The sequence below is a fragment of the Silurus meridionalis genome, chromosome 13, assembly GCF_014805685.1.
Source record: "Silurus meridionalis isolate SWU-2019-XX chromosome 13, ASM1480568v1, whole genome shotgun sequence".
NCBI classification, from domain to species: Eukaryota; Metazoa; Chordata; class Actinopteri; order Siluriformes; family Siluridae; genus Silurus; species Silurus meridionalis.
Window position 1 is genome coordinate 27,964,122 of NC_060896.1, and position 27,997 is coordinate 27,992,118.

Below are 27,997 nucleotides of genomic sequence, written 5' to 3' on the forward strand. Positions count from 1 at the left end.
CAAAGACAATATATACAGATAGTCTCGTTTCATACTTTATTGTTTCCTTATCAATGATTGGTTGTTAAAACCATCAAAAAAAACTTCTATGTTGCCATTTTAGGCTCAGACCAATATAAAGTATGTACATTTAATCCATTCGTGCTTGTTGAATAAATCATTTTGTACCTGTGAGGTCTTTAAAATGGATATTTTTTCTGTTTTCGCATCTAAAATTCTGATTTCGAACTTTAAAATATATAATCCAATGGAATCCTGTTTTTTTTTGCAGATTAAATTGCAGGGATTTTTAGGGGAAAGTAAAATGGCTGCAAGTCATTTTAATGTAAATTTTTCTTTTTTTTTAAACATCTGGAGAACAAAATGGGTTACCACTCTTTAGTCTTGTCTTTATATTCCATGTATTTTGATTAATAAACCCTTGGTGTTTTTAGGGTTTCGTATTCCTAGTTCAAGAGAAGGGAAATTTCATGCTACAGCACCCAAAGACATCTGATACAATCGTGTGCCTCCGACTTTGTGGTAACAGTTTGGGAAGCCATGACCGCGTATGGCTGGAAAAGTCCCAATTCTTTTGGCCATATAGTATGTTCATATATATATATATATATATATATATATATATATATATATATATATATATATATATATATACAGTAAATAATACAAAAATAAAGACATATAAAGAAAACTTTACTCAAAATTAACGAAAAAGCTTTTTTAATGTTAATTGTTTTCAAGAAACATGTTTTTAATAACATAAATTTCTTTCTTTCTTTTCTTTTTTTTTTACCTGTAAATGATCAGTAAATGGAAGCAACAGTTGACAGAATTCACATTGTTTTATAATGAAAACACTTTTGGACTGAACTCTATCCTGAACACACTCATGCATTTTAAAGTAAAAAAAAAAAAAAAATTCATGGTCTTACAATATATGTATGATGCAATAACAAATATTACAATATCCATTTTTTTTTAATGGGACTACTAAAAAAGGCATTTCATCAGGTTTACAGACAATTTGTACTTGATGACTCAAAATCTTTCAGTTGTATTATTATTATTATTATTATTATTATTATTATTATTATTATTATTATTATTATGTTTATTTTGCACTAGTTGAAGTGCAGAGCCCATAAACAGAGATCTCTGGTAAACAGAAAACAATGTGTACTCGACCATGCTTCTGGACGCTGGTTTAAAAAATACACCACATCAGACATGTGCTTTTGTTTCTCCCTGATTGGTGGCCTACGACACTCGGGCTACTACGGTCTCAGGAAAAGAAAAATACATCAAAATACCCCTTTTATATTTTCATATCACAATATTTCATAGAAAACAACCATACATTATGTGACCACTCAACATGCAGCTGAAACAATCATGTGTTCCCATGCAAAGAAGGGCTTCCAGTAGCAGACGCTGTTTCTGAGTCTCTTTCCCAGAAGAAGAAACACGTATCTGAGGCTCGGCAGCTCTGTTGTCCTTCTTCTCTGGTGTTCTCGGGACGGAGCCGGTGGGCCGCTCGTGTTCCAGGATCGAAGCAGAAACATCTCTATGGGGATGGAGGAGTTTTGAGCGAGTTACATGATCCCGTCTGACTTCCTCCTCCAGAGCCCTGGTACTGAAGAGAGAGCAAAGCAATAAACTATTAATTGATTGGCTGGTTAATATTCACGTATTTAATTGGGTAGGTATTGATTTGTTAATTGATTATTTTTTAATTAATTATTTGGATAATCAGTTGTTCAATTAATGTCAAACTGAGTCATTAATTAATTTATTTTATTTATCTGATTAATTTTATCATTAAATAATTGGTTAAAATGTTATATTTTAATTTAATTAATTGACAGATTGGTTTGTGAATCATTTCTAAGATTGATAGGTTTCAGATTAATTACATGATTGAGTGGCTTATTAATTAATTGATGGATTGGTTATTTATTTTATTCATTTTTTTATGAATTCTTTAAATGATTTAATTGGAAGATTGAGTAGTTTGTTAATTGTTTTCAGAATGTTTTGTTATACATAAAGGAAATTCTTACAATGTGACAGCAGCAGCCTTTAATAAAAATTATAATGTTGAAAGGAAAAACACTAAAAAAAAAGCTTTACCAAATGAAATGAAAGTGACTAAATGACAGTGGTGAGAGGAGTACACAGAGACGTCTGCTCCAGCGGGAGCCATCTTGGTAAGCGCTTGATAATTATTGGTTGGTATGAAGTCCACACAGGTGGATTTCTGTGATATGATAAATGCCTGGTAACTTTAACCATATCACTACCATAACCATGAATCAGAATCAGAATCATGACTATTCATTAAAGTTTAAGAAATCAATATTCAGAAATGAGTGTGTGACCTTTTTGTCTCCTGCCATCCTGAAGCAAGATGATGTACAGTTATAACAGGTATTAGCGTTGTACCACAGATCACACTCATGCCCTTGTGCTCTCTCACAATCTGTTAACCATGAATTAATACGAATACAAATGCAGTGACACAGAGCTGTGTATTAGGAAAATAATATTAGGAAAAAGAATTTAGGAGACCATATCTGAAACACTGGTATATGAATTTACAGTTACACATGTGCATTATAAGCTTGTTAAAAGAGAATTCGGAGCTTTGAAGTGGGTTAAACATGAGGTTAAATGTTTCAAGGTTTTTGAGCCGAGAGGAAAATCTGTGCATGAATAGCACAATGCACTCGCACCAACCAGCCTCCAGGACCGCAATAACCATCTGTGGTGCGAGAGAAATGATTTGTTCTACTTTCCCTGCAGGGATTCATTAACATGTAATACTTCAGTGTTTCTATCTCTCTCTCTCTCTCTCTCTCTCTCTCTCTCTCTATATATATATATATATATATGACCATGAGTTTAAGACAGAGCCATTTCAGTGGAAGAAAACTAGAGATGATGTTTTTGAATATCTCCTTCAGCAGGAGATGAATGAATCTTATAACTATATCTCGAAGAGCAGGGGATGAAAACTGTAAAATAATAAATGAGCTCGCTTTACCCTTCAATTTACAATCATAATCCTCAAGAGTGGAAAAGAGAGAACCCAGACATGAGCGTTAGTTATCTCATTATTTCTCTTTCTTAGGCTTTACATCTCTATAATTAAGGGATTGTTGATTGTCTCTCTGGTGAAACCCTTAAGGAAGCTATCCAGCTCTAGAGGTTTTGAGTCTGTTTGCTTAAACCCCTGGTGGGTTCTCCTTGTGATGCTATGTTTCTTTGAAACAAATACCATCAACCTCACGTCTGAGCTTCTATTAGTCCATTGAAACACAGTGAAGAGCCACTCATTCAGGAATGTTTAGGATTTGAGGTCAGAGCTCGGTAAGATGAGATCGTCCACTCCAGTTTGTGCACAGTGGAATTGTCATGCTGGAACAGGTTTCGTTCTCCTTGTTCAAGTGAAGGGAAAATTGAATGCTACTGCATCAAAAAGACGTCCTACACAATTGTCTGCCTCCAACAGTTTGATGAAGAATCACCTATAGCTGAGAAAGTCAGGTGTCCCAATACTTTTGTCCATAAGTGTTCCAGAAAAAAAAACATTACCTCCATTAGAGGGTGCCAGCGAGCGATAGGTTTACGAGGATACGTCAACATCTCGTTCCAGTGATCCCTGCCCAGGCTCTCGCCATCGTTACCCACGCGACACACACCTATGATCTCGTTGTGACCTACACTGTGAAGGGACAAACACTCTTTACTATAGGTTTCTTAAAGGAACCAAAGATTGGCATTAAAATCTCAAATTAAATGATCATAGAAAATTGATCGAATCTCTTTTAATTTTAAAATGTAAAACAAAGTGTCAAATGAGGTACAGTTTTTTTTTTTTTTTTTTTTACAAATCTGCAAAACAATACAATTTCTGAGCATATTACTGAACATGACAAAAAATATTTTAAATGTCAAAACACAGTAACGGATTATTATAATTAAGTGAGTTGAATTCTGGATTCTGATTGGTCAGAAGATGGTAATGGATTTATTATATTAGTATTCATGTGCTTGTTCTAATATGTAATTATAAGGAAGCAGTCTCCAGGTTCAGATGTAAAACTATAGCTTTAGGTTTTTAGGACAGACGAGTTTTGTGCTTTAGCTTTGAGACAAGCTGCTATTTTTGGCTTCAAGACCAAAAAAAAAGAAAGTTTGGTAAGAAAAGTGATGTTATTTAGCTGCTATAATGTGAGTAATAACTGTGTCTCATTTTGTGAGATAGATATTGACAAGATGAACAATATGTGTTGTGTCTCACCGGTCATAATCCATCACAGCTATCAAAAGACTGATCTGATCGATGTTTTCTGGCGGGACGTCAAACACGATGGCCTCATTATAAACAGGGTTTAGGGTGTTCCGTTTTGTGGAGGTCTTCCTCTTCTTTAATCTTCTCCCTTCACACATCAGGGAGACTTTCACGTAGGGGTCTGAGGAAAGAAAGGCAAGAAATTAGAGTCTGAGAAAAAAAAAAGAAAGAAATACGTTATCATTACGAAATTAGTGATTTAGGTGCCGGATGTCAGATTGAAAGGTTGTGAGTTCAAATCCCGAATGCTCCTATACATTATCGTTTCCATAGCAACAGCTCATTTACAGGAGAGATGGTTCGAAGTGTAATTGTTGATATAGTGATGTTTTCTGTAAGGACATGTATTTATAGAAGGAGTCTCCAGTTTTATAGGTAAAAGGTTTTCCATCACTTTTATGGCAGAGAAGTTAATGCTTTAATCCCTCGTCTGCTCCAATGTACACCTGTACGTCGCTCTGGATAAGGGCATCATCCAAATGTTTGGTTTAGAATTTGGTTATATATTACACATGTTGCTCTCTGCTGTTTTTTTATCTATATTTCTTCTTCTTCTTCTTCTGGCTGCTCCCATTAGGGGGCGCCACAGTGGATCATCCATCTCCATACCCTCCTGTCCTTTACATCTGCCTCTTTCAAACCAACTACCTGCATGTCCTCCTTCACCACATCCATAAACCTCCTCCTGGCTTGTGTAACCCTAATGGCTGAGATATTTAATACATTTTCTTTGTGATTTAAAAAAAAAACGAATGAACGGAGCATTTGAACTTGTAGAGAAGGTTTTGAATAGGATGCGACCCCTCCTTTGTGCATGCATTCAAACCTGAAGCTCCGGTGATGTCCATGGCTTTCAGGTTGCGTGCTTTGATAACTGTGATGGTCAGACGGCCAGCAGTGGGCAGGTAGCAGAGCGAGAACATCAGATCCCCCAAATCCACATTGTCCTTGGAAAAAATAAAGAAAAAATAATTATAGAAATATGGTTGCATTGTAGGGTCATTTAGGGTCAGCGGTAACCAGGTAATTAAAATTCAGTGCTAATGCGCTTATAGATGCAAACTCAATTCACACTGCTGGAAGCCAGAGCAAGACCTTTACCCTGAAATCAATCACCGTCTGAAAATTATTCATAACATTACATAGCTCTTGTGTGTGTGTGTGTGTGTGTGTGTGTGTGTGTGTGTGTGTGTGTGTGTGTGTGTGTGTGTGTGTGTGTGTGTGTGTTTGTGTGTGGGATAGTGGGGGTTTGGTTGTGCACAAAACTTACCAATTACTACTAAATTCATTCAACACAATGCCAAAAAAACATCTTAGCTAAGCAAATATAATTACATATAATTAATAATAAACATAAGATTATCTAAAATATAAATATAAATAAATTATAATTATTTAACATATTCCAATGTTTCTTTTTTTTGTTTGTTTGTTCTTATACACCTCCATTGGCAGAGCATTTTGCACAAACTCACAAATGAAATATATATTTGGGCTGTCAAAATTCAAATTTCCACAATAATAACGCATAAATGCAAATTTATTTTAAAAGCACTAATTTTATTAACACACAATTAATGCAGCACACATTTCTAATTGACCGTTTTAATAAAAATATAAATAAAGAAATATAAAAGCGGAAATATTTAAACCTTAAATGCAACACAAATCTTTTCACAACATCCTTTCTTTACTCGGATATAAATAAAGATAAACTCCACCAAAAAGTCATGTTTAATCACTAAACCTTTGTTTTTACTGATGCACTAAGTCTCAAATCAGCACTAAATCCTCCATGATGCACAAATCCGGCAATTAAAACCGTCCGTGTGGAAACATAGCAAATGTTTGGTGTTCTGATGATTTACGAAAATAAAAACACCATAATTACTTTAAAACATTTAGAAGAATATTTTGTCTTAATGCTCTATGTTGAGTTTGGTTTCACTAATAATAAACATTCATTTGCATAAAGTGTTAATATTTGTCTATGCACTTGTTGATTAGAGTATTAAAAACTTTAAAAGTTCACTCATGACAATCATGCGATTACACCTTTAGATGGTCTGATGGTCTGCTGATCACGTGATATCATCCTGACTGGCAGTTAATAAAATAAAGCATTTAACTTCCTTCCCCCTGAACAAGAACAGAGGTCACACAGATGTGCTCCAGCTTTTCTAATGTGTGAGTTCATTTCTGTCTGTCTTATCATCCCACAAAGATTTCCCCTGAGAAAGACGATCTCCAACTCAGCAGTATGAACTCGTTCATTCAAGCTATATTAATAAAATAAACCTCTACGGAATAATATGGTCACTGCAAATATGTATGTGTGTCATTCATTTAATTAAATGCTCTATAATACACCTAATACAGCTTTAGAGGCAATTCTTTTTATACTATATATATATATATATATATATATATATATATATATATATATATATATATATATATATATATATATACATACAAAAAGCCACAAAGAACAAAAATATCATCTTTAGAATGTTATCTACACTGTGAAGCATGGTGGTGGTAGCATCATATTGTTATTATAGGCAGGGTCTGGGAAATTTGTGTAAAAGTGTAAAAGGAGACTTTTGATAATCCTACCATACAGAATCAATGGTCAGGAAATATTCAGTATTGTACGATATGGACAAATGCTTGTGGGTGTCAGCATAATATTGGTATTTGCTTCTTTTTGAACATTCCATTCCACATAGAATCCACATTTTCTGCTATAATAACCTCAACCCTTCAGGGAAGATGTTTCACTAGATTTTGTGGAGATTTGTGGAGATTTATTCAGTCACTTTGTAAAGTCAGGTATTGATGTAGGTAAGGAGAGGAGGGCTTGGGTGCAGTCAGTGTTTACAATCATCCCAAAGGTGTTTAGTACGATCTGGTGTTCAGGAGATCTTTCACTCCATCCCATTTAAAGCAGATCTTTATGGAGCTGGTTTTGGGTCTCCTAGTTCAAATGAAGAGGAAAATTGTATGACACTGCATCCATATACAACTGTATGCCTCCAACTTTATGCTAATAGAGAAGAACCACCTAACTGTTCTTTAAATTGCTATTTTGTTTAACCCAAAGTTTAGTCCATGTTGCTCCAGTCAATGAAGATGATCTATCTATCTATCTATCTATCTATCTATCTATCTATCTATCTATCTATCTATCTATCTATCTATCTATCTATCTATCTATCTATTATATTAAATAAGAAGTCAGATCTAAATAAAAATCCAAGTGACAGCTGAATGTGTTGTGGATATATTAAGGCTGAGTATCATTGCCATAAACTGTAGTCGTGATCATCACAATATTTTCGCCCACGTTAATTGGCTGCCAGCCTGTACAATACCACTTTAGGACTATGATAATGCTAATAAAATGGCAGAAACAGAGGTCAAAATAAAAATAAAGAAGATCCTTAAAATAAACAGAAAAGCAAAAATAATAAATTAATTAATTGAGAAAGAAAACAACTGAGTTTTTGTATAGTGTCTCTGCAAAATGTGTGTATGTTCTTCCCATGTCAGCATAAGTGGGTTTTCTGAATGCAATTCATTGCAGGTAACAGACAAGAAGAACATTTGAATAAAAATTGGAGAAAACTCTTTCTTTCTTTCTTTCTTTCTTTCTTTCTTTCTTTCTTTCTTTCTTTCTTTCTTTCTTTCTTTCTTTCTTTCAAGCTAGCTGTCTACCGTTGCACCATTAGTACACTCAGTTTATTATTATACACTTCACATACAGAATGATAAGGACGAATGAAAAATTTAACCCCTCTCCCGTTTTATTTTTGAACCTAACAGCCCCATTAACGCTCGCTCTCAAAATACCTCACCTGAAAACTCACACCAGTTTCTTACACTTATTCATGTTACTTTTCATAATGAAAGTGTTTTTCTTTCACCATTCAGGGAAGGTGATATGTTGAGTTTAAGAAACAATCGATTGTTAATGATGAAATGAGCTCAGGACATTTCTGAGTGTTGATAAGGACAGATATTACAGGGACATCCTGGTGTTTTATTTCTTATTATAGTTACATTATTACAGTAATGACTAGAGTCTCATTACACATCAGTGCTATCATCTATAACTACGCACACATTTAGAGTAATGGGAAAACCATACAGAATGCTGGAGAATATGTCACTTTCTCAATTCTATATGCAGTTTACATAAAACATGCCAAAAGAAACTGTGACAGTCAATTGTTGAAAGGTGAGGGATTGAAAATACAGGTAGTCTCTAAGTTACGATGGAAATGCGTTTCAATGACCCCAATGGGATAACCTGTAATATTAAAAGCCACAGAATGTATCATGGAACACTTTTAAAACCATCCTCAACATGTGGAGAAAATGTGGTACACAGAGACATTATAAAGATCATGTTACCTAATTCCCTGGAGCACAGAGGGTTGAAGAGCTTCCTAAAGAGCCCAAGAGTGGCAGCTTGGCAATACTGGGGCTTGAACCTCCACCTGCTGATCAGTAACTTAACCACTGAGCCTCCAATTCCAATAGGAGGGAAGTTCAGACCTATTCATTTAGGGCATTTGGCAGACGCCCTTATCCAGAGCAACTTACAATTATCTTATATATACAACTGATACAAGTGTGGGTCCAAACCCTTAATCACTGAGCTACCCCTACCCCCAGCAATAACGTTAGCAATCTATAGTCGTTTTTTCTATTTAGAATATTTCTTAAGAATTATATATTTTTTCCCTTTTCTCTGGATTTCTGTCTGTTTGCCATCTCAGACAATCTAATACAAACTAAATAAACGCAAAAAAACACAAAGAATATTTATCTAATGTCCATTTTTTTACATATTTTACTTCCTTTGTTCCTTCCACTGGCTTCCTGCGCCCACCCACATCCAATTTAAAACACTGATTCTCACCTACAAAACCAAAAAACAGACCCTTGTGCATATGAAAGCACTTACACACCACTCTGTAATACACACCACTCTTTAAAACACACCACTCTACAACACACACCACTCTGTAACACACACCACTGTAACACACACCACTCTTAAAACACACCACTCTGTAACACACACCACTCTAGAACACAAACCACTCTGTAACACACACCACTCTGTAATACACACCACTCTGTAACACACACCACTCTGTAAAACACACTACTCTGTAACACAAACCACTCTGTAAAACACACCACTCTGCAACACACACCCATCTTTAAAACACACCACTCTGGAACACACACCACTCTTTAAAACACACCACTCTACAACACACCACTCTGTAACACACACCACTCTGCAACACACACCACTCTTAAAACACACCACTCTGTAATACACACCATACTGTAATACACACCACTCTGTAAAACACACTACTCTGTAACACACACCACTCTGTAATACACACCACTTTGTAACACACACCACTGTAACACACACCACTCTGTAACACAAACCACTCTGTAAAACACACCACTCTGCAACACACACCCATCTTTAAAACACACCACTCTGGAACACACACCACTCTGGAACACACACCACTCTAGAACACAAACCACTCTGTAACACACCCCATTCTGTAACACACACCACTCTGTAATACACACCACTCTGTAAAACACACCACTCTGTAACACACACCATTCTGTAACACACACCATTTTGTAACACACACCACTGTGTAACACACACCACTCTGTAATACTCACCAATCTGTAACACTCACCACTCTCTAACACACACCACTCTGTAACACACACCATTCTTTCACATTACTTTTTTAAAAAGGCAGGAAGGAAGAAGAGTGTGTATGAGGGGTGTCTACGGCCACCCACAATGATTTGCAGATGCAACATGTGGTCTAACATCTAATAAAAAACTAAAAAACATTGCTGTTCTTAGCTCCATGCTAACTCGGCTAACAGGAATTTAGCTGGATGGAATTTTCAGATGCTGATTTAATCTTTCTATCCTAAAAATGTGTTTTTGGTGTATAGTAAAGAAACATATTTATTTCACTCTGGTTAATATACTATATGGACAAAAAGTATTGGGACACCTGACTTTTCCAGCCATATCTAATTCTTTCCCAAACTGATACCACAGAGGCACACAGTTGTACAGGTTGTTTTCCTTTACTGTAGCATTCTATTTTCCCTTCACTTAAATTACGAGACCCAAACCTGTTTCAGCATGACGATGCTTCTGTGCACTATGCCAGCTCCATGAAGATCTGCTATACATGGGTTGGAGTGATCTTAAATGGTCTTTAACACCATGTATCATTTTCCTTTCACTTTACAATTATGTGATACTTTGTGTTGGTCCATCACATAAAATCCCAATAAAATACATTTAAGTTTGTGGTTATAACGTGAACAAATGTTGAAATATGTAAGTGGTATGAACACTTTTGCAATGCACTGTATCAAAATGTGTGTGCATAGCTGATAGAGAGAGATATTCCAGATAACTTGCAGCTGTAACTGCAGATACAAATATTTCCTGCACAAGTTTTGCCCCAAGGGGTAAATATTTATGAGACCAACCAAACCTCTGTCTAGTGTGCAGTTATATCATTTCAGTTTCAGGGAACGGCAACAGTATTCGTCTTTAATTCTCTGATTGCACATCAAAACCAGACAGCTAATCTCCTTCTGACACGGACCAATCATATCTCAATGCTCCCTCAAGACAATTCCACAGCAGGGCGCTACAGAGTGAGGGGACGCTTGAGATTAGACACCACTTCCCTGCTGTTTATCTCAGGTCATTCTCAGCATGAAGTGACACTTCTTCCACCGTTTGTCAAAGGAAAAGGTCAGCATGATGCCATGCTAAAATCAGTGTTGGACTGAAAGACAAAACACACTAAACAACCGCAAAAGGGCAAGTGCCAGCAACGGGCCGGGTGGGAGGCTGAAAAGGAATTACGCTGCCTCTCAGTAACTATTATGAAACCATTAACGTTAAGATTTATAGCTCAACGTGTTAATGTTAACATGAAAGTCTTGTGCATACTGTACACACAGGAATACACACAGTGAAAGATGGATTTACAATACCACACATGATCTGTAATTTCTTATATCAGTCCTAATGCAGTGTCTCTAGATCAGGGGTCCCCACACCAAGGCGATCACATTTGAAACGGCCCTGTGAACAAGGGCAGAGATACTGTATATTTTAAAAATTTAATTTTAAATATATGTTTTACTCATATTATATCTAATTCGATAATAAAAGTAGACTTTCAAACTAAAATTTCCATTCGTTATTAATCGAGGACCGGCTATCAGCAAAAAATCCATACAGATAGTTTTTCCGGTTTCTGGTTGCTGTCGTTACAAGAGCGACCACTAGAGGCAAATCAATGACACCATGTACTGTACAAGTGAGACTGCGTGTTGCACAGAGAGCGCTATATTATATTTAATGTGTATAATTTATTAATTATATAATTATTTTTATTAATGGATATATTACATATTTACATATTTATTTCCTTTAACACATTTTATGATTTAATACTGTTTTATTTGTAATAAATTTCAGCCATATTTTGCATGTGTTTGTGTTTGTTTTTGATTCATTTTACAAACTCAGTGGATAGTTTAATATGAAAAACTGAATATGAATATAAGAAAATGTCATTATGATAGTAATAATTCTCTTATAATAGGTGATATATCTCTTGAACGCTCATTTGTGGGTACGGTGCAGAACAAAATAATAAACTAATCCAACATTAGACGGAGTAATAAATACGTTAAATCACAATCAAATCTGCACAATAATACTGGTACTCACTACGGCTAATGTCATTTCTGTTACAGACCAACCCACTCCCATTAAAGAATTATGAGGCCCTCACAGAATAAAAGTTTTGGGACCTCTGCTCTAGATGAAGAGAAGATAAAACTAGATGAAGCCAATTCTTCAGTCAACAACACAAGACTACACTGTGAAAAATGCTTAAACACTTTGATATCACATTGCAAGTGATATCTGCGAGACTGTTTTAGCCCACGCCCACTCTATATAAAATTACACTATATAGACCATAAGATAGCGTTTATAAAGAGTTTAAGAAAGCGTTTACATTCATTGTTAAATAGTGTTAAAGCTCCAGAGCAGGAGATCTTCTACTACAACCCACTACAAGCAGATCTTCATGGCGTTGACTTTGTGCACAGGGGCATTGTCCTGCCGGAAAAGGCTTGGATCTCCAAGTTCATCTATCACATCCATCAAAATTTTATATACTTATGTGCGACAGTTGAGTCCTCTAAAATAGTTTGCCTCCAACTTTATAGTAACAGATTGGGAAATAATCACATATGGCTGAAATATTAAGTCTCCTAATCTCCTAAGGTCTCCTAATACTTTTCTCCTTAGAGAGTATTTTATAATAAAGCATTGCTATTACCATATGAAGACGATCCGTCTACACCTTCACAGCGGTCGGTCATTCCATATTCAAGTGTCAAATTAGCATTTTATAAAAATAGAAAAGGAGAAACTATATTTTTGAGTGATATTAATCATAGTAGCATTTACTCTAATGCATGTCTGCATGTGCATCCGTCTTCTGTATCCTGTTACCTTACATCTATTTTACATTAAATAATCTTGAATCAAGGCCTTAATGGAAGCAGTCCCTGACTCCAAGCTGCATTCTCTCTCATGCAGCCTCATGAGGATATTGAGAACGATGAGCTCAAGAATATATGGCTCGTGGTTGTGAACAAGCTCGTCAGCTGAATTTTATTCCTACGTTCTTGATTTAGTTTGAAATGCTTGAAATGAGGAGGACGAGATGGAGAATTCGATGTAATGGGCAGGCTGTGTGAAATAAAATGCTTTTATATATATATATATATATATATATATATATATATATATATATATATATATATATATATATATATATACACACACACACTCAAACGTAATACCCAGGGCTGCTTGCAATACGTAGCCATTATGGGTCTGGAATTGAGGTTAACGTTACTTCTGACATTTGGTGTCAGATGTAGTTTTAAGCACAATTACGGTGAATTCTGCTAAAATAAATAAATGTAAAACTGGCATGAGTCTAAAACCAGTCTAAATGTGATTCACAGCGTACATGGCAGGATGAAACACACTTTTGAGGTACTAAAGGATGGAAAGAAAACAATAGAAAAAGTCAGCATGAAGAGGTTGAGAAATAATTGGCATGTGGGTGAATACTGAAAGTTGGTGCTGACATAATGTGCAAAACATACTGTATATGTGTTTTCATCACGTCAATAATATCATAGTTTATTTATTTTTTAATCTGAGGCACTTTGGAACTTCTGCTTTTTTTCAATAAAAAGTTATAAAGCATTGTGCTTAGATAACAGTGATTTTATAGTCATGTCCTCTCACTCATTTACACTCCTGTGGTTTAGATTTCTGTGCATTTGTGTGAATGGTTAGGTCTATTTTGTGGCATTTGACAATGTGGTCAAAGTAATTTTAGACATAGCCAGTACAAACTAGCCTAGCTAGCAGCCTACATTGGATTTTTTATAATCAGTAAAGCAGACATACAGTAAGTGTGAACTCAGTGCAGTGGGTTTCAGTCAGGGCTGGAGTAATGACCCACACAGCAGACCCCTCAGTTTCATATAAATATTCTCCTACTCCAGTGTATGGAGGTAGGACCTCCTCAAATTCCACCCTGCAGTCAGGAGGATTAACCGACCCCAGCCATTAGGGTTGCACAAGCCAGTGCACTCTTAGTGCCGGTCCCAAGCCCGGATAAATGGGGAGGGTTGTGTTAGGAAGGGCATCCAGAGTAAAAACATGTGCCAAATCGAACATGCGGATCATGAATACGGATGATTCGCTGTGGCGACCCCTAATTGGAGAAGCCAAAAGAAAGTTTAGTCAGGGGGATTATTCATACTGAAACAAAAACACACACAGCTACAGTGCTAACTGTGTAGCATGACAGCATTATGGCAGAAAACATTCGAATTATTATTATTGAAGATTTTTTTTGGTTACACTAATGAAATGATTGGATGTTAAAATTGGCCCTTTAGACTGATATACAGCACAGTCATTGGGTGGATTAGAAAAGAAGTAGAACAAGAAGGAGATGTAGTAGAAGAAGAACAGAATCCTGCGTTCAAAAGAAAGATGTAAAATGTGTTTATTTTTATGTAATTATTATTGCAATTAACAAATGCCTGGGACACACTAATCCTCAATCGGCCATCGGGGGAATGACAGGTGGGGTTTTTTTTTTTGCTTTATATATTCACAGTTCTAGCTCTTCCAGTTTCTTTGTTTGAATACAGACTACTGCCACCTGCTGTATGGAAGAGAACATGCACACTAGTTGGGCGTCGGCTGTAGTCTGTCCGGTGGGTTCTAGTGCAAGTTTATTTAGCAAGATGCAGGCGATACGAGGTGACGCCACAGTCGGCTTTCCTCAGAGCTAGTTCTTTGGCATCGCTTTGGTGTGGCCCTATCTTAATATTCAAGTCAAGTCTAAATTGATCATAATAATACATAAGTATATGACAGACAGACAGACAGACAGACAGACAGACAGACAGACAGACAGACAGACAGACAGACAGACAGATAGATAGATAGATAGATAGATAGATAGATAGATAGATAGATAGATATTACCTTTTCTCTCTTTGTAAAACCTTCTATAATATCAAATGATGTCTGAAAATTGAGTTATTAAACTGCCATTAGGTCATCTGGCAACTGCCACCGTGTAATTGAGTCACTTAATGAATAATGCATGTCGAGTGCTAATTAGATAAAGGTCATCATCTGGAGATAAATCAGAAATGTTAACAGCTCACTACATCTCCATCATCATCCTCCTCCTCCTCCTCTTTATACCTCTCCCGGTTTATTATAGCCGGTTGAACTTGAGAGTGACTGCAGTTTCTAGTCAGCGTTTTTTTTTTTGTTTCATTAGACGACTTAAACTCGAACGTCCCACGCCGTGAACTAAGGATGGGGCTAAACAGAGCAAGGTTATTTATTTCCTTTCTTAAAGAGGTCGAGACAGGAGCTGTATCACCACCCACATGGTGCTGTGTGGATGAGACGCATGCGCTATGATGTGCAACCTGATGCTAAAGAGCATGCTATGTACGAATCCCATGTTTGCTCGATCTTAGCCATCTGAGCAGTAAGAGCGGTAATTTGTACACATCATGGAGAATATAAACACCAAGCAAAAGATTTGTACCATCATCAGAAGATAATCTGTGTGTGTATGTGTGCGTTTGAAACTGCTTTGCAAACTGCCTCAGGAGTTTGATCAATTTCACCTATTCATATCACACCTTGAGACTTTTTGCTCTTGTAAATAATATTCATCTCAGTACATTCTTTCTTTCAGATGTCTCATTGCAGTGTAACCGTCTATAATTTGATTCATGAACCCAGTAAAAATTCACCTCATGGAATGCACTTTTGGTAAAAAACTCCATGGAGCTCTCAAGGGAAGAGCGATAATCAGTCTTATTCCATGATAGCAGCATCCCATCTCCCCACTCCCACTCTTATGTACCTCACAGAAGTGCTTATATCTTAGCAGGAAACTAAGCCATTCAACCATGAAGATGGAGAACACCTACGAGTATGAAGAGCAAAACGAAAGCGAGAAAGCCATAATGGATGGATGAAAGACTGATGAAGCGAAGCACATAAAAGCTCCAAGAATGAGAAAATGGGATTTTAAAAAAAATAGAGATTTGTTCTATGGATGAGGGAGGGAGATGGAGGAGGAGGAGGATGGAGTAGGAGGAGGAGGTGGAAGAGATGAGAACAAAAGAGAAAGAGTGAGCAAGAGACATGTTTATAGGTCAGAATCTGAATGAATAGTGTGTTATAGGCCAACAGAAACCATATTAATGCAAATGAAGCCAGACTGTCAACATCTGGCTTTAACCCTTTCATTATCACACATCATAACCATCTATAACTCATGACTACAGGTTTATAATGAATTTTCATTAAACAGAGATTACAACAAACCCATGTCCATATTCTGCTTGGGCTGAAAGTGAGAGTATTGGCAAAAAATATTATTCCAGTCGAGATGAATGGACAAAATAGTTGGCATAATGAAAATAGCCATTTTGAACTTTGAGTTTCATGAGAGAGAACAGATATACAGTGTCAGACCAATAAAATTGTATTAGTTCTGGATGGGAAAAGGGGAAAAAATGAAGCAATAAAAACCATTTGGGATCATTTTTATCTCAGGTCTGAAGCACAGGTCACCATTTTATAACCATGCAATGAATTGCCTTTGTAGGGATGAGCTGAGTTTTAAAGGAATTTGCGCTCATTAAAGCAAACGAAGAAATCGATAAGAATGATCTTTTTTTGTTTAAAGTGAAACCCTTCAAGTGTTTTGCATATGAAGCTTACGTGAGGGATAAAACAATAGGCAATGCATGTAACAATGAAATAAAAATAAATATAAAAATGAAAATAAATAAAGAAAAACCTTTATAACAATAATTAATCAATAAAAATAAAAATATGTGCAATACCACAATTTACTTCTGTAACCTTCTGTGCAATATTACTTTTGATTGATTTTTATTTATAAAATGTGCAACATTACTTTTTTATTATTTTTTTATTTTATTTTAGTACATGTGTGTGAATAAGAGGGAGGGCAGTGGAGTGGTGTGGTTGCAGGGAGAAGAGGTGGAGAAGGTGGAGGAGTTCAGGTACCCGGGGTCAACAGTGCAGAGTAATGGAGAGTGCGTTAGAGAAGTGAAGAAAAGAGTGCAGGCAGGGTGGAGTGGGTGGAGAAGAGTATTAGCAGGAGTGATTTGCGATAGAAGAGTATCTATGAGAGTGAAAGGGAAAGTTTATAGGACTGTGGTGAGACCTGAGATGTTGTATGGATTAGAGACAGTGACATTGAGTCAAAGACAGGAGGTGGAGCTGGAGGTAGCAGAGCTGAAGATGTTGAGATGTTCATTGGGAGTGACGACGATGGACAGGATTAAAAATGAGTTTATTAGAGGGACAGTGCATGTAGGACATTTTGGAGACAAGGTGAGGGAGGTGAGATTGAGATGGTTTGGACATGTGCAGAGGAGGGACATGGGGTATATCAGTAGGAGAATGCTGAGGATGGAGCCACCAGGAAGGAGGAAAAGAGGAAGACCAAGGGATTATGGATGTGGTGAGGGAAGACATGCAGGTAGTTGGGTTGAAAGAGGCAGATGTAGAGGACAGGGGGGTATGAAGACGGATCATCCGCTGTGGCGCCCCCTAATGGGAGCAGCCGAAAGAAGAAGAAGATTTTATTTTATTTACCTTTATGCACAGCGGGAAGCTTCTGTCACCAAAACTAATTTCTTGTGCAAAAGTGTAAACATACTGTACTTGGAAATAAAACTCTTTCTGATTCTGATAATTGTGCAGTTTGTACCAAATACTGTTGTAGTATGCGGCATTCTTAGAGGAAATATTTTCCAAATTACTTAATAAAAAAAGCTCAGTGTTTACCATTCAGAGGGTATCAAGCAGAACCCTTTTGAGAACCTTATAAATCCAAAGGAACCTCACTGGGCAGAATTTAAGACTGAACAGTTTATTAAGTAGAACATCCACATCTTAGAAATCCTGGATCGATCGATCTATCGATCTATCGATCTATCTATCTATCTATCTATCTATCTATCTATCTATCTATCTATCTATCTATCTATCTATCTATCTATCTATCTATCCTAAACTATATATATTTTTTTATGTTCTAACGTGTATTTCAAAGAGTTTGTCTTTCTTTCAGAACTCTGAAATATCTAAAAACATTTAGAAACTTTATCACTTCATAAGCCTTGAGGAACCAGCCTTGACTGTAGTTCATCTATATCTGCCCATAGTTCTTTTATACCGGTCAGAGCTATATGAGATATTGTGAAGTTGAAATAGCAAATCAACACTTCTGCTGAACTTGAGAACCATATTAGATTTGAGTTTTGTAGGCAACTACTTACCGAGGAGACAAACTGAATTTCCCTGCACAACTTGGTTTCCCGCGGAAAGTCCACCAAATCCAAGAAGTTGTCCACTACCACCTGTCCGATGATGTCGTGCCGTGAAAAGCGGTCAAAATCGTAAACCGTGAAGTGGAGCTTTCGCGTGGGAAGTTCAGCATACGCCACGGGGAAGAGGAAGACCTCGTCAAAAACGGGGTTCAGAGTCTTTCGATGCACCTTCGTCTGGTGCTTTGTTTTGCGGTCGGGAAGAAGGTAGATCTTTACGTAGGGATCTGAGGTCCCAGAAAAGTCTTTGGCAGGAAGATCTTGGGCACGGTGGATCTTGACTATGAGCTGCTCCAGATCGCAGTCGTATTTCAAGATGAAATGGAGGCGACCGCAGGTCCCCCCTCGACTACTGCGGTTCTCCTCGCTGTCTAACGAGCGCTGCTTGTACAGCTCCGGTTTAAGTCGGCCAAGACTCATCCCTGTCAGAGAGTCTTGCCTCTGGAACTGGGCTACCATGAAGTCAGGGTTGGACTGGTTCATGTGGCGCCGAATGGAGCTTTGTCTAGAATCATAGAAGAAACATCAAGAACTTCAGGACTAAAAAATGGTTTTGTTGAAAAATTGTGAATTGTTGGACTGTGTTTGAAGGAAGGCTATGAAATGTAACTAACAGGGTCCCAAACTCTAGCTTTCTAGTACCTATTTGAGATCCTCTGCCTTGTGTAATCAATTGCACATCCCTTTTTAGAAAATGTATTTTAATTTTAGTTTCTCAGAGGGCTTAGATTGAAGACCTTTTTCTAGGGAGGTTTACAGAGTTATTATATTTTACTAGGAATGTAGTAAAATACTTTCATATACTTATCATTCTATAGGGTTCTCCACATGGTCCTTTAGAGAAACCATTATTTAATGTACAATTGAACAAATATGGTTTCTAGTGGAACCACTCTAAAAAGCTTGGACTATCAACTGCCTTTTCTATCATTTTTATTTTACATTTATGGCATATGCTCTTATCCATAACAACATACAGCTGAGCAATTAAGGGCCTTGCTTAAGAGCCCAGCATTGGCAGCGCAGGGATTTAAACTCATGACCTTCCAATTCAGATTCCAAAGTCTTAACCACTGAGCTGCTCCCATTTTTAGTTTGTTTGACTAGAAGAGGGTTCCAAGAAGACTTCCTTTTAGTGTAGACTTTTGCACTGTATAATATCTCTAACACTTAGGGAACCCTTTTAGGATTTCTGTGATACTTTACAGTTGGTTTTGTTTTTCATCAAGACTTTCAAGCAGGACATTTTTGAGCCTCTAATCATGGAACGATCCCACTTTTCCCCATTCTGTAATAACAGTAAGATATTATTAATTTATGCTCTAATGAACTGACCGGACACAAGTCGAGGACGGATCCGTGATCTGCCTCTGCATGCGACCGCTGCCATAGATGCCATTCTCCCCAGCCTTGCACTCTGCCTCCATAGCAATATCCGGTGACGTGTGGCTGATTTTTAGAGCCGTCTCAGGCACTGGGACAGGGGGAGGAGACCCAGGTGCTGGTGGCGACACAGGAGTCGGAGGCACCGTCATCTCCTTAACCACCGAGCCTCGTGGTTGGTTCCGGCGGTCGAGCGTGGCGTCCACTTCTGTGTAAATGGACTGCGGTTGAAGCGGCGGAGGAGGTGGAAGATGGTGCTCTGTTTGGCCTTCTTTGATTCCAGGAGAGGGTCCTCGTTCGCGCCATGGGATCCAGCATAGCTTCCAGGAGACGAAAAGCGAGACGCCGAACAAGGCCAGTCCACAGGCCGTCACCACCAATGACAGCAGGCTCACGGAGACATCTAGAGCGTCAGAGAGAAAGCGTTTTGGGAATTGGTGATCAGAAATAAAACCTCTCAATGGAGAGGAGCTTGACTGTTTATCATTATTCAAGTACAGAGCAAGGTGTGAAGGGAACTAAATATAATGCTGGTGCAATGTTGCAGAGAAAGCTTTCATTTATTTTCATTTCCATCCCATTTCAGAGTAATATCTCATTTAGTTTAGAATAAATCCTCAAGCAAGGCAGAAATGAATGCACTAATGTTTGTAAATTTTAGTGAACTGAGCATGATAACACCAGAGATTTTGCGAAAAACACACAGGAAGTAACAAGAAATGAGGAGTTGAGGTTGATTTCCTTTCAGTGAATTCATAAAGCCTTTCAGGGGCCATCATGTCCTGTGATTACACAGTAATAGGTTCAGATTTTCCACACCTATCTGTAACATGTCATCAGTAATAATTGTGAATACACATTTGATATATAGTTACACAAAAAGCGGTTGATTATTTTCTCAGAAATTCCACAAACTTGTCTTCTGAGAAGAAAAATGAAGAGTTCCTGTGCTGAGAACTCACTGTCCAATCAAAGTACAAATTACTGTATATAAAAGGAAAGGAATGCAGGTTTGGGTTTGAATTGTCTTGTCTGGAATGCAGAGGAAGTATGGAATGGAGCCGTTAAGGGTTTAAAATCATGAATAAAGATACCAATTTGTTGAAAAGTGTGTGAGAGAGAGATAGTGTCTCCTATGGCATTCTTATGCTAATGAGACCACTCAAGTCTAATAGCTGTTGATAGAGATACGTTTTAGCTAAACATCTAAACATCACCATGCATCCATTCATCCATCCATCCATCCATTCATCCATTCATCCATCCATTCATCACTTTTAATCATTATATCATGATTAGTCACATTCAGAGAAGATTTATTTTCAACTATTAAAGAACACTAAGCTTTTTTTCCACTGCATAGGTTTAGTCTTAAAAAAAAGCAGAACTTTTAGAGAACCCTTATAGAACATGTGTGGTGCCCTACAACATTGGGTTTTCTTTCACCAAGACTTCTGAACAGAACATGATTTAGCTTTTAACCATTGAAAGCACCCTTAAAGAACCCATTCTGTTAAGGAGGTAATAATGCTTCATTATGCTCTAATAAAGTAATTAATTGCCCAGACACAAGTCAAGGATGGATCCATGATCTGATCAATTGCTCAGGTCTAATAGCTTCATTGTTGAACTATTGATGGATATAAGATTGTTGCCGAACCATCTAAGCATCATCATCATCCATCAATGTACATCATTATATCATAATTTGTCAAATTAAAAGAAAATCTATTTAGAGCCATCGAATACCATTTTTTTACTGCATAGGTTTAGTCTTAAAAATACCAAACTCTTTAGGGAACCTTGTTGGACTTATTTGCTTCCCTACAACAGTGAGAATCTCTTTCACCAAGACCTCCAAGCAGAACATTCTTTGGCTTCTATGTATTGAAAGAACCCTGGAAGAACCTATTTTGTTAAGGGGTACTAATGCTTCATCATGCTCTAATTAAGTGATCTGATTGTGATTGTGCGGTTGATGGATTTAAGATTGAAGCCATTACTGTGTGTCATTATTACTGTAGTTACACTTAAAGAAGGTTTATTTAAAGCTGTCGAATACCAATATTAATATCTGTCCTTTTCCCCTGCAGCTGTCTTTTAATATTCTATGCATGTAAGTAGAGCATCACTTGAATGTGTGTGTGTGTGTGTGTGTGTGTGTGTGTGTGTGTGTGTGTGTGTGTGTGTGAGTGTCAGTGTACTGATGCGTCTTAACTAGCTCTGACTTTAATTGAATTCAGGACATTAATTAGGTCCTCTCCATGTCTCTCTTCATTAACTTAAAAGAAATGGTGGCATGTTTAATTAAAAATTGAACAAAACCGCTTTAATTATGTGCCCCATGCCTTATCTCGCTCCTGCATCCTGTGGTTAGCGTTATCACTCTTTTTGCAGCTCCAAATAATTGAAGTAAAAAAAATGAGGGCAAAAAAAAGCCTCCTTCCACGTCACTGTTTAAACCGACCACGTTTTTCGATGTCCGTCTGCATTTAAGGGCGACGAGGGAACATGTACTGTTCATGAGACTCCAAGCTTGAGCAGAGTGTACATTAAAGTGTGAGCACGAATCCTGCCATTTCTCGCAGAGGGAGCACTGAGGAGAAGTGAGAAGTCACGACAAAGTCTGTGAAAAATCTGCCTGAAAAACTGAGTCGGAAAAACTCTACTGTAAATACACTCATCTCTGTTTATAGCTATAGCTATAGCAATATTATTATGTCCACTGCTTACATCCTTCTGTAAATCTCTGTGTATAGTAATAGGCATCTGTATAGCATGTTCATAATACATTTATATATATATATATATATACATCTGTATATTATTGTTCATAGTACATATATACTCATCTGTAATTATATTTATATTTATAGTACATATATATATACACTACTCTGTATATTGTGTTTTACATATATAACATATATTCATCTGTATACAACATTTATAGTACATATTCATCTTTTAATTACTGTTTATAGTCTTTATTTTATTTAACTGTAAATTCATGTTAAATCTATATATCCTGCACTTGCTGTTATTGCACTCTGGTTAGACCCAAACTGCATTTCGTTGCATTGTACTTGTACATGTGTAATGACAATAAAGTTGAATCTAATCTAATCTAATCTCTGGGTGGCTTTTTAAAACATCCGGAGCTTTAATGCGTTTTGAAATCAGAACAGGACAAACAGGAACATGACATTAGTCAGCGGTATAAAAAAGTTTAAACACGATACATGTGCTTTTTTAGGATTAATGACCAAATGATATGAAGAAACATTAAGTATAAATATGAAGGACAGGAGGGATAATGTAAGAAAATGAAGAATAAAAATGGAGGGATGGATTGAAAAACTTAGAAAAAGGGAAAGACAAAATTTTGACATTTTGAGCAAAAAAAATCAAGCACAATCACTGCATTATTTGTTCTCATTTCAGAACAAAGAAATGACGGAACACAACGTACACGGACCCTGAAAACAGAAAATGAATAAAAGGAAGAAATGCAAATGAAGCAAACGTGTGAAAAATGGAAATTTAGTAATGAAGAAGCATTAAAGAAAAAGAGCAACAAAAAAAAAAAAAAAAAGAAAGAATTAAACCATGAATTAAACCAACACCACAGGTCACGTGACTGCATGTCACATGATCCAATCTGAAACAGCAACCCGATCATGTGACCTATGCTGTCACGTGACCTGTAGTGTTGGTTTAATAAATCAGTGTTTCATTCATCATCCCAGAGGCATCATCATCCTCAGTGTGTGTGTGTGTGTGTGTGCTCGAGCATGTGTGTGAATGTGAAAATGGCTATCAAGCAACCGATTACTCGCTGTGCAGACCACATTATGGATTCTGCACCGTGATTGGTCAGTGGGTGTTCATTTAATTCTCTATAACAGCAGCTCTGACAGTAGCGCAGCAGCATATCACACATTTATACACATGAATGCACTGATGCGGTTGTGTTTCTATCAGAACAACTGATTAACAGGGTCTCATAGAGGGAACGGAAATGGAAAAATTATTTATGGACGGAATGTCCAGTGTCAGTGCTTCGAAACAACATAGGGAAAACTGCAGGATTGAGCCTCAGGGACGAGAAAAATACAGCTGTGTGTAAATAAAAATAAAAAATAAAATCAAGCAACTAATGTAAATAACAGTTGCTTTACTTTGCTAATGTGTTTTAAGTTAAATAAAAATACTATTAATAATTCTATAGTGGGATTTTTTTCGAACCTGTGAATCTGTATCCTAACATTAGACATCATCAATATATAATGAAATATTTCGATAAAAATATGTTGGATTTCATGCAATAAAACGTCACGGCGCAGTGACGGAGATCAAACCGGCACTTATTCCCAGAGTTCAGCTGGTGGAAAATAAATGTTTTGCTTTTCGCTTAGACTTAATATTGTGATTATTTAATGACCGGGTAGCATGAATAGTGAAATCTCCAGCAGAGTCACTCCTCCCTCAGGACCAGCTGCAGGAGAAAACCCTCGGGGCAAAAAAAACAACAAATCAAATCTACTGTTAAACAAATCGACTTTATGTTAAATCTATTAACAATATAAAGTCATTGTGTTGCAACAAGGAGATAATTAAAACTTTCAGCATTATTAAAAAAAAAGAAATGCAATCAAACTACATTTTAATAAATATATAATTGTAAATAAATTAGATTTTGTTTATTTTTTGTGTTTTTTTTTTTTTAACATGAAATGCTAATGCTAATTGCTGCTTTATCCACAGTAAAACCAGCTTCCAATTTGGTGTGTTTGGTGTGACCTTCCTGTTCCATATTTATTCTCCATTTTCTGTTCTAATAACCTCCACTCTTCTGGGAATTTGTTCCACTAGATTTTGTGGAGCTTTATTGTCCAATAGGGTTGGAGAGAACCTTCATAAGAAACCTTTAAAACTTTTTCAACTTTGTGGTTATAGTTTGTGGTACGAACCACATAAGACTAACTATCTAGAAATGAATGACCAGGATTAAATGATGATCATGGATAATATCATGGATGTAGCTAGCAAGTGTAAAGAACAGGCCCAGGTCTCCTGCCCATTGCAAAAAAAAAAAAAAAACGTTTATCTGTATTGGTTTAGAACACACTATGTGTTTAATTTAAATTATGATTTATCGCATTAATAAAATGTACGTATTTGCACAATATGTGGTCACATGCTTTGTGGACCAAATAAAAAGATACCGTGATGACAAATAGATTCTACTTTGTCACAAAAACCTCGTGACTATAGAAAATCTGGAACAGTTCCTCAGACAGAACCTCTGGGAGACTCTAAACGTCTGGAAATATGTCTGCATGATCCCAGAACAGTCCTTCCCCATGCTAATGGATTGAGGTATTGAAGGTGTCGATTGTGGTATTGAGTGTTGCATTGAATGTGAATCACCTGCTTTACCACCAAAGATGCGTAGATTCGTGGAGATGAGTGACAATTGTATTTATGCAAAGCAAAGAGGTGGAGATATGCAAATAGAGGGTTTGTCCGAAGGTAGAATATAGAGTATAGAACATCACGTTATGTTGTAGTGAAATTCTTTCCACAGAACTAAAACTCACAAACACTGTTCTAGTATGCCAATGCTTATGTGCAGAACAAAACAAGAAGACATGGTGCTGGTGTCCTCTACACATCACAAGCCTCCCTTTTTAATCCAAGACAAAAGAAATTCATCTAGCGTTACCTCTACAGTGTATAACTTCTACAGTATCTGGAGACTCCTTTAATAAAAGTTACACAATCAGAAAGTTTCTTCATAAGCAGCAATGCTTGATTTTATGAAATTAAATAAATAAATAATTATACTGTATACAATTATTTATTAATTTTATTTTTTTTCTGGAACACAATTTGATGCTGATTTATAACAAATGCAAAGGAATGCAAAAAAAAAATAATCTGGAAAAAAAATTTAATTTGACAAATAGAGCATTTATACAGCTTTCCCAGAGATTATTACATTTTATGAACTACTGATATTGTTGCCTTTTTTTAACCCCCAAACATCTAAAATCTGCCTGAAAAAATGCATATTTGACATTGGTTCAAACATCTAGGCCATTTTTTATTCATGTTTTGTGCTGCACATAATATATTCCTAGGTCTGATGTATTAAAGGTACAGTGGTACCAGGATGTAACCCCTGAGGGCTCCACCTTAGAATTAGGCAGTATGTAGGGCAGGTCGAGATGTACATGTACCCCGTGCACCAGGCTCAGTGCCGTGCGCTACAGGTGGTCCCCCCACCCGCTTCTCCCTCCATCTGCAGAACATCTGAAATTCAACAAGTCATTACGCAAACGATGATATCCAGGAGAACATCTCACCTGAGTCGGAGTACCTCGGTCTGGCCAGATCCCGGAAATAGTAAATGAAATCCAGGCAGTTCTCGTTCTGCACCTCCCCTTTAGAGCAGAGATCCGAGAGGAGCTCCAGCGCTTTCTGGCAAATCTCGGCCTCCCTGTCCACGGGCATTGCCCACCAGCATCCTCGTGAGTGAAAAGGCGCGATCCACGGCACCGATCCACCCTCTCTCTCTCTCTCTCTCTCTCTCTCTCTCTCTCTCTCTCTCTCGCTACCTCTCTCTCCTGTATATCTCTATCTCTCAGCTGTACGCACCCTTTTTTCCCCAATGATGCGTAAAAAGAAATAAAATGCTTTAGTTCATGAATTGAAGCATCAAATCCCAAATATGCATTCGCGTTTTCGCCTTTCTACGGTTTATACCCAAACTGTATGTTGTCTTTTCTTTCTTTGCTTGTTTCTTTCTTTCTTTTCTTACGAGGTGTCACAGTGCCCGAGGTCCGAACAGGTGCCACCGGTTGAATCCGTGCGCGCAAGACGCCTCCTGTGTCGCTGTCCACGCGCACCGGGGTGCTGAGAGAGAGAGAGAGAGAGAGAGAGAGAGAGAGAGAGAGAGAGAGAGAGAGAGATCGCGAAATAAAGAAAGGAAGAGAAGAATGAATATGGGAGGCCGTTTGGGTCGAAACACGACGAAACGCATGCGCACGGGCTCTTTTCCGTACACTCCGCAATTAAACACTTTCTCGCGCGTTTGCACGCATGCATCTCGATCAACGCACTTTTGGCAAAGCGTACAAATGTTTGCATAAGCTATAAAAACAAACAAACAAAAAAACATTCCTGTATCTGCACATTTAATTTTGTTCATTTGTTTTAATCACCTGCAACCTGCAAATCACGTTCCTGTTGCAGCTCGTTTGCATGCCAGGACGCCCATAAAAATGCCATAAAAGGTAAAAGGTGATGTAAAACTCAACAATTTTGAGTCTGCATGCAGCTCAATAAATGAAGCCTACTGATTAGTTGCATGCATGTGCAATTTTCAAATAAAAAAATAATAATTATAAGGTTGCACTGAAACTGAAAATTTTGTAAATATAATGCTTCAAATTAAATATGAGACGGAATCTCAAATATATATTTGTTATTCATACCCAATGATCTACCAAAGCATAAAAGGCATTTATAATATAGATGAAGAGACCTTTTACATGTGCTGTGTTTGCACGAAGTGTTTGTTCATTTTTATTCTGAATGTTTCATCTATTAATTGCAAGTGAAATTTTGACTGCGTTTTGTCCAAATTGGCCTCCCATAGCAAGCGTTCTTCTTCTTCTTCTTCTTCTTCTTCTTCTTCTTCTTCTTCTTCTCCTCCTCCACTTCCTTTTCCTCCCCTCCTTCTCCTCTTTGTACACGGATTTTTTCCAAGCTTCTCCCACCGGAGGTCTGTTATGCACGTGCACACTGGGAGGCAATCCCTACCATTTCAATTTCACTAAAGAGTCTGATGATGATCATGATGATGAAGATGATGAGGATGGTGGTGGTTAACATGATGATCATCAGCATCACCATCACTCTCTCTTCAGCTTTTTCTCCACTAGTGGTACAGGCATGCTGTTCCCACACACGACAGCTGAATAAAAAGCTCATCACGTGATCCAAGAAATGATGAATTTTGCATGTGCTGATGAAATATGCTGTGCTAGGCGGATGCTTCAGATGGAGGGTGTTCTCCATGACGCTGGAGTAGCATCCAGATACCCTTAGCTTTTCTGCCACCAGTGAAAGGAACGGAAA

At 37.2% G+C, this 27,997-nt stretch overlaps 1 protein-coding gene across 1 annotated transcript; it reads right to left on the minus strand.

The window, feature by feature from the left end:
* Nucleotides 1–764: 764 nt before the first annotated feature.
* On the minus strand, nt 765–26,815 carry syt9a (synaptotagmin IXa). Its single transcript, XM_046863859.1, has 7 exons — nt 26,221–26,815; nt 19,802–20,252; nt 18,419–18,971; nt 5,181–5,301; nt 4,304–4,475; nt 3,595–3,724; nt 765–1,633 (listed from the first exon to the last, which is right to left on the minus strand). The coding sequence occupies exons 1-7, from the start codon at nt 26,366–26,368 to the stop codon at nt 1,565–1,567; spliced, it is 1,644 nt and encodes a 547-aa protein (XP_046719815.1). The 5' UTR covers nt 26,369–26,815; the 3' UTR covers nt 765–1,564.
* Nucleotides 26,816–27,997: the final 1,182 nt, after the last annotated feature.

Coding starts and splice junctions, on each gene's coding strand:
- syt9a (XM_046863859.1), bottom strand. CDS start 26,368: ATGCCCGTGGACAGGGAGGCCGAGATTTGCCAGAAAGCGCTGGAGCTC. Junction 20,253..26,220: donor ACCGAGGTACTCCGACTCAG/GTGAGATGTTCT, acceptor CTGACGCTCTAG/ATGTCTCCGTGAGCCTGCTG. Junction 5,302..18,418: donor AAATTCAGTTTGTCTCCTCG/GTAAGTAGTTGC, acceptor ATTTTTTCCAAG/GACAATGTGGATTTGGGGGA.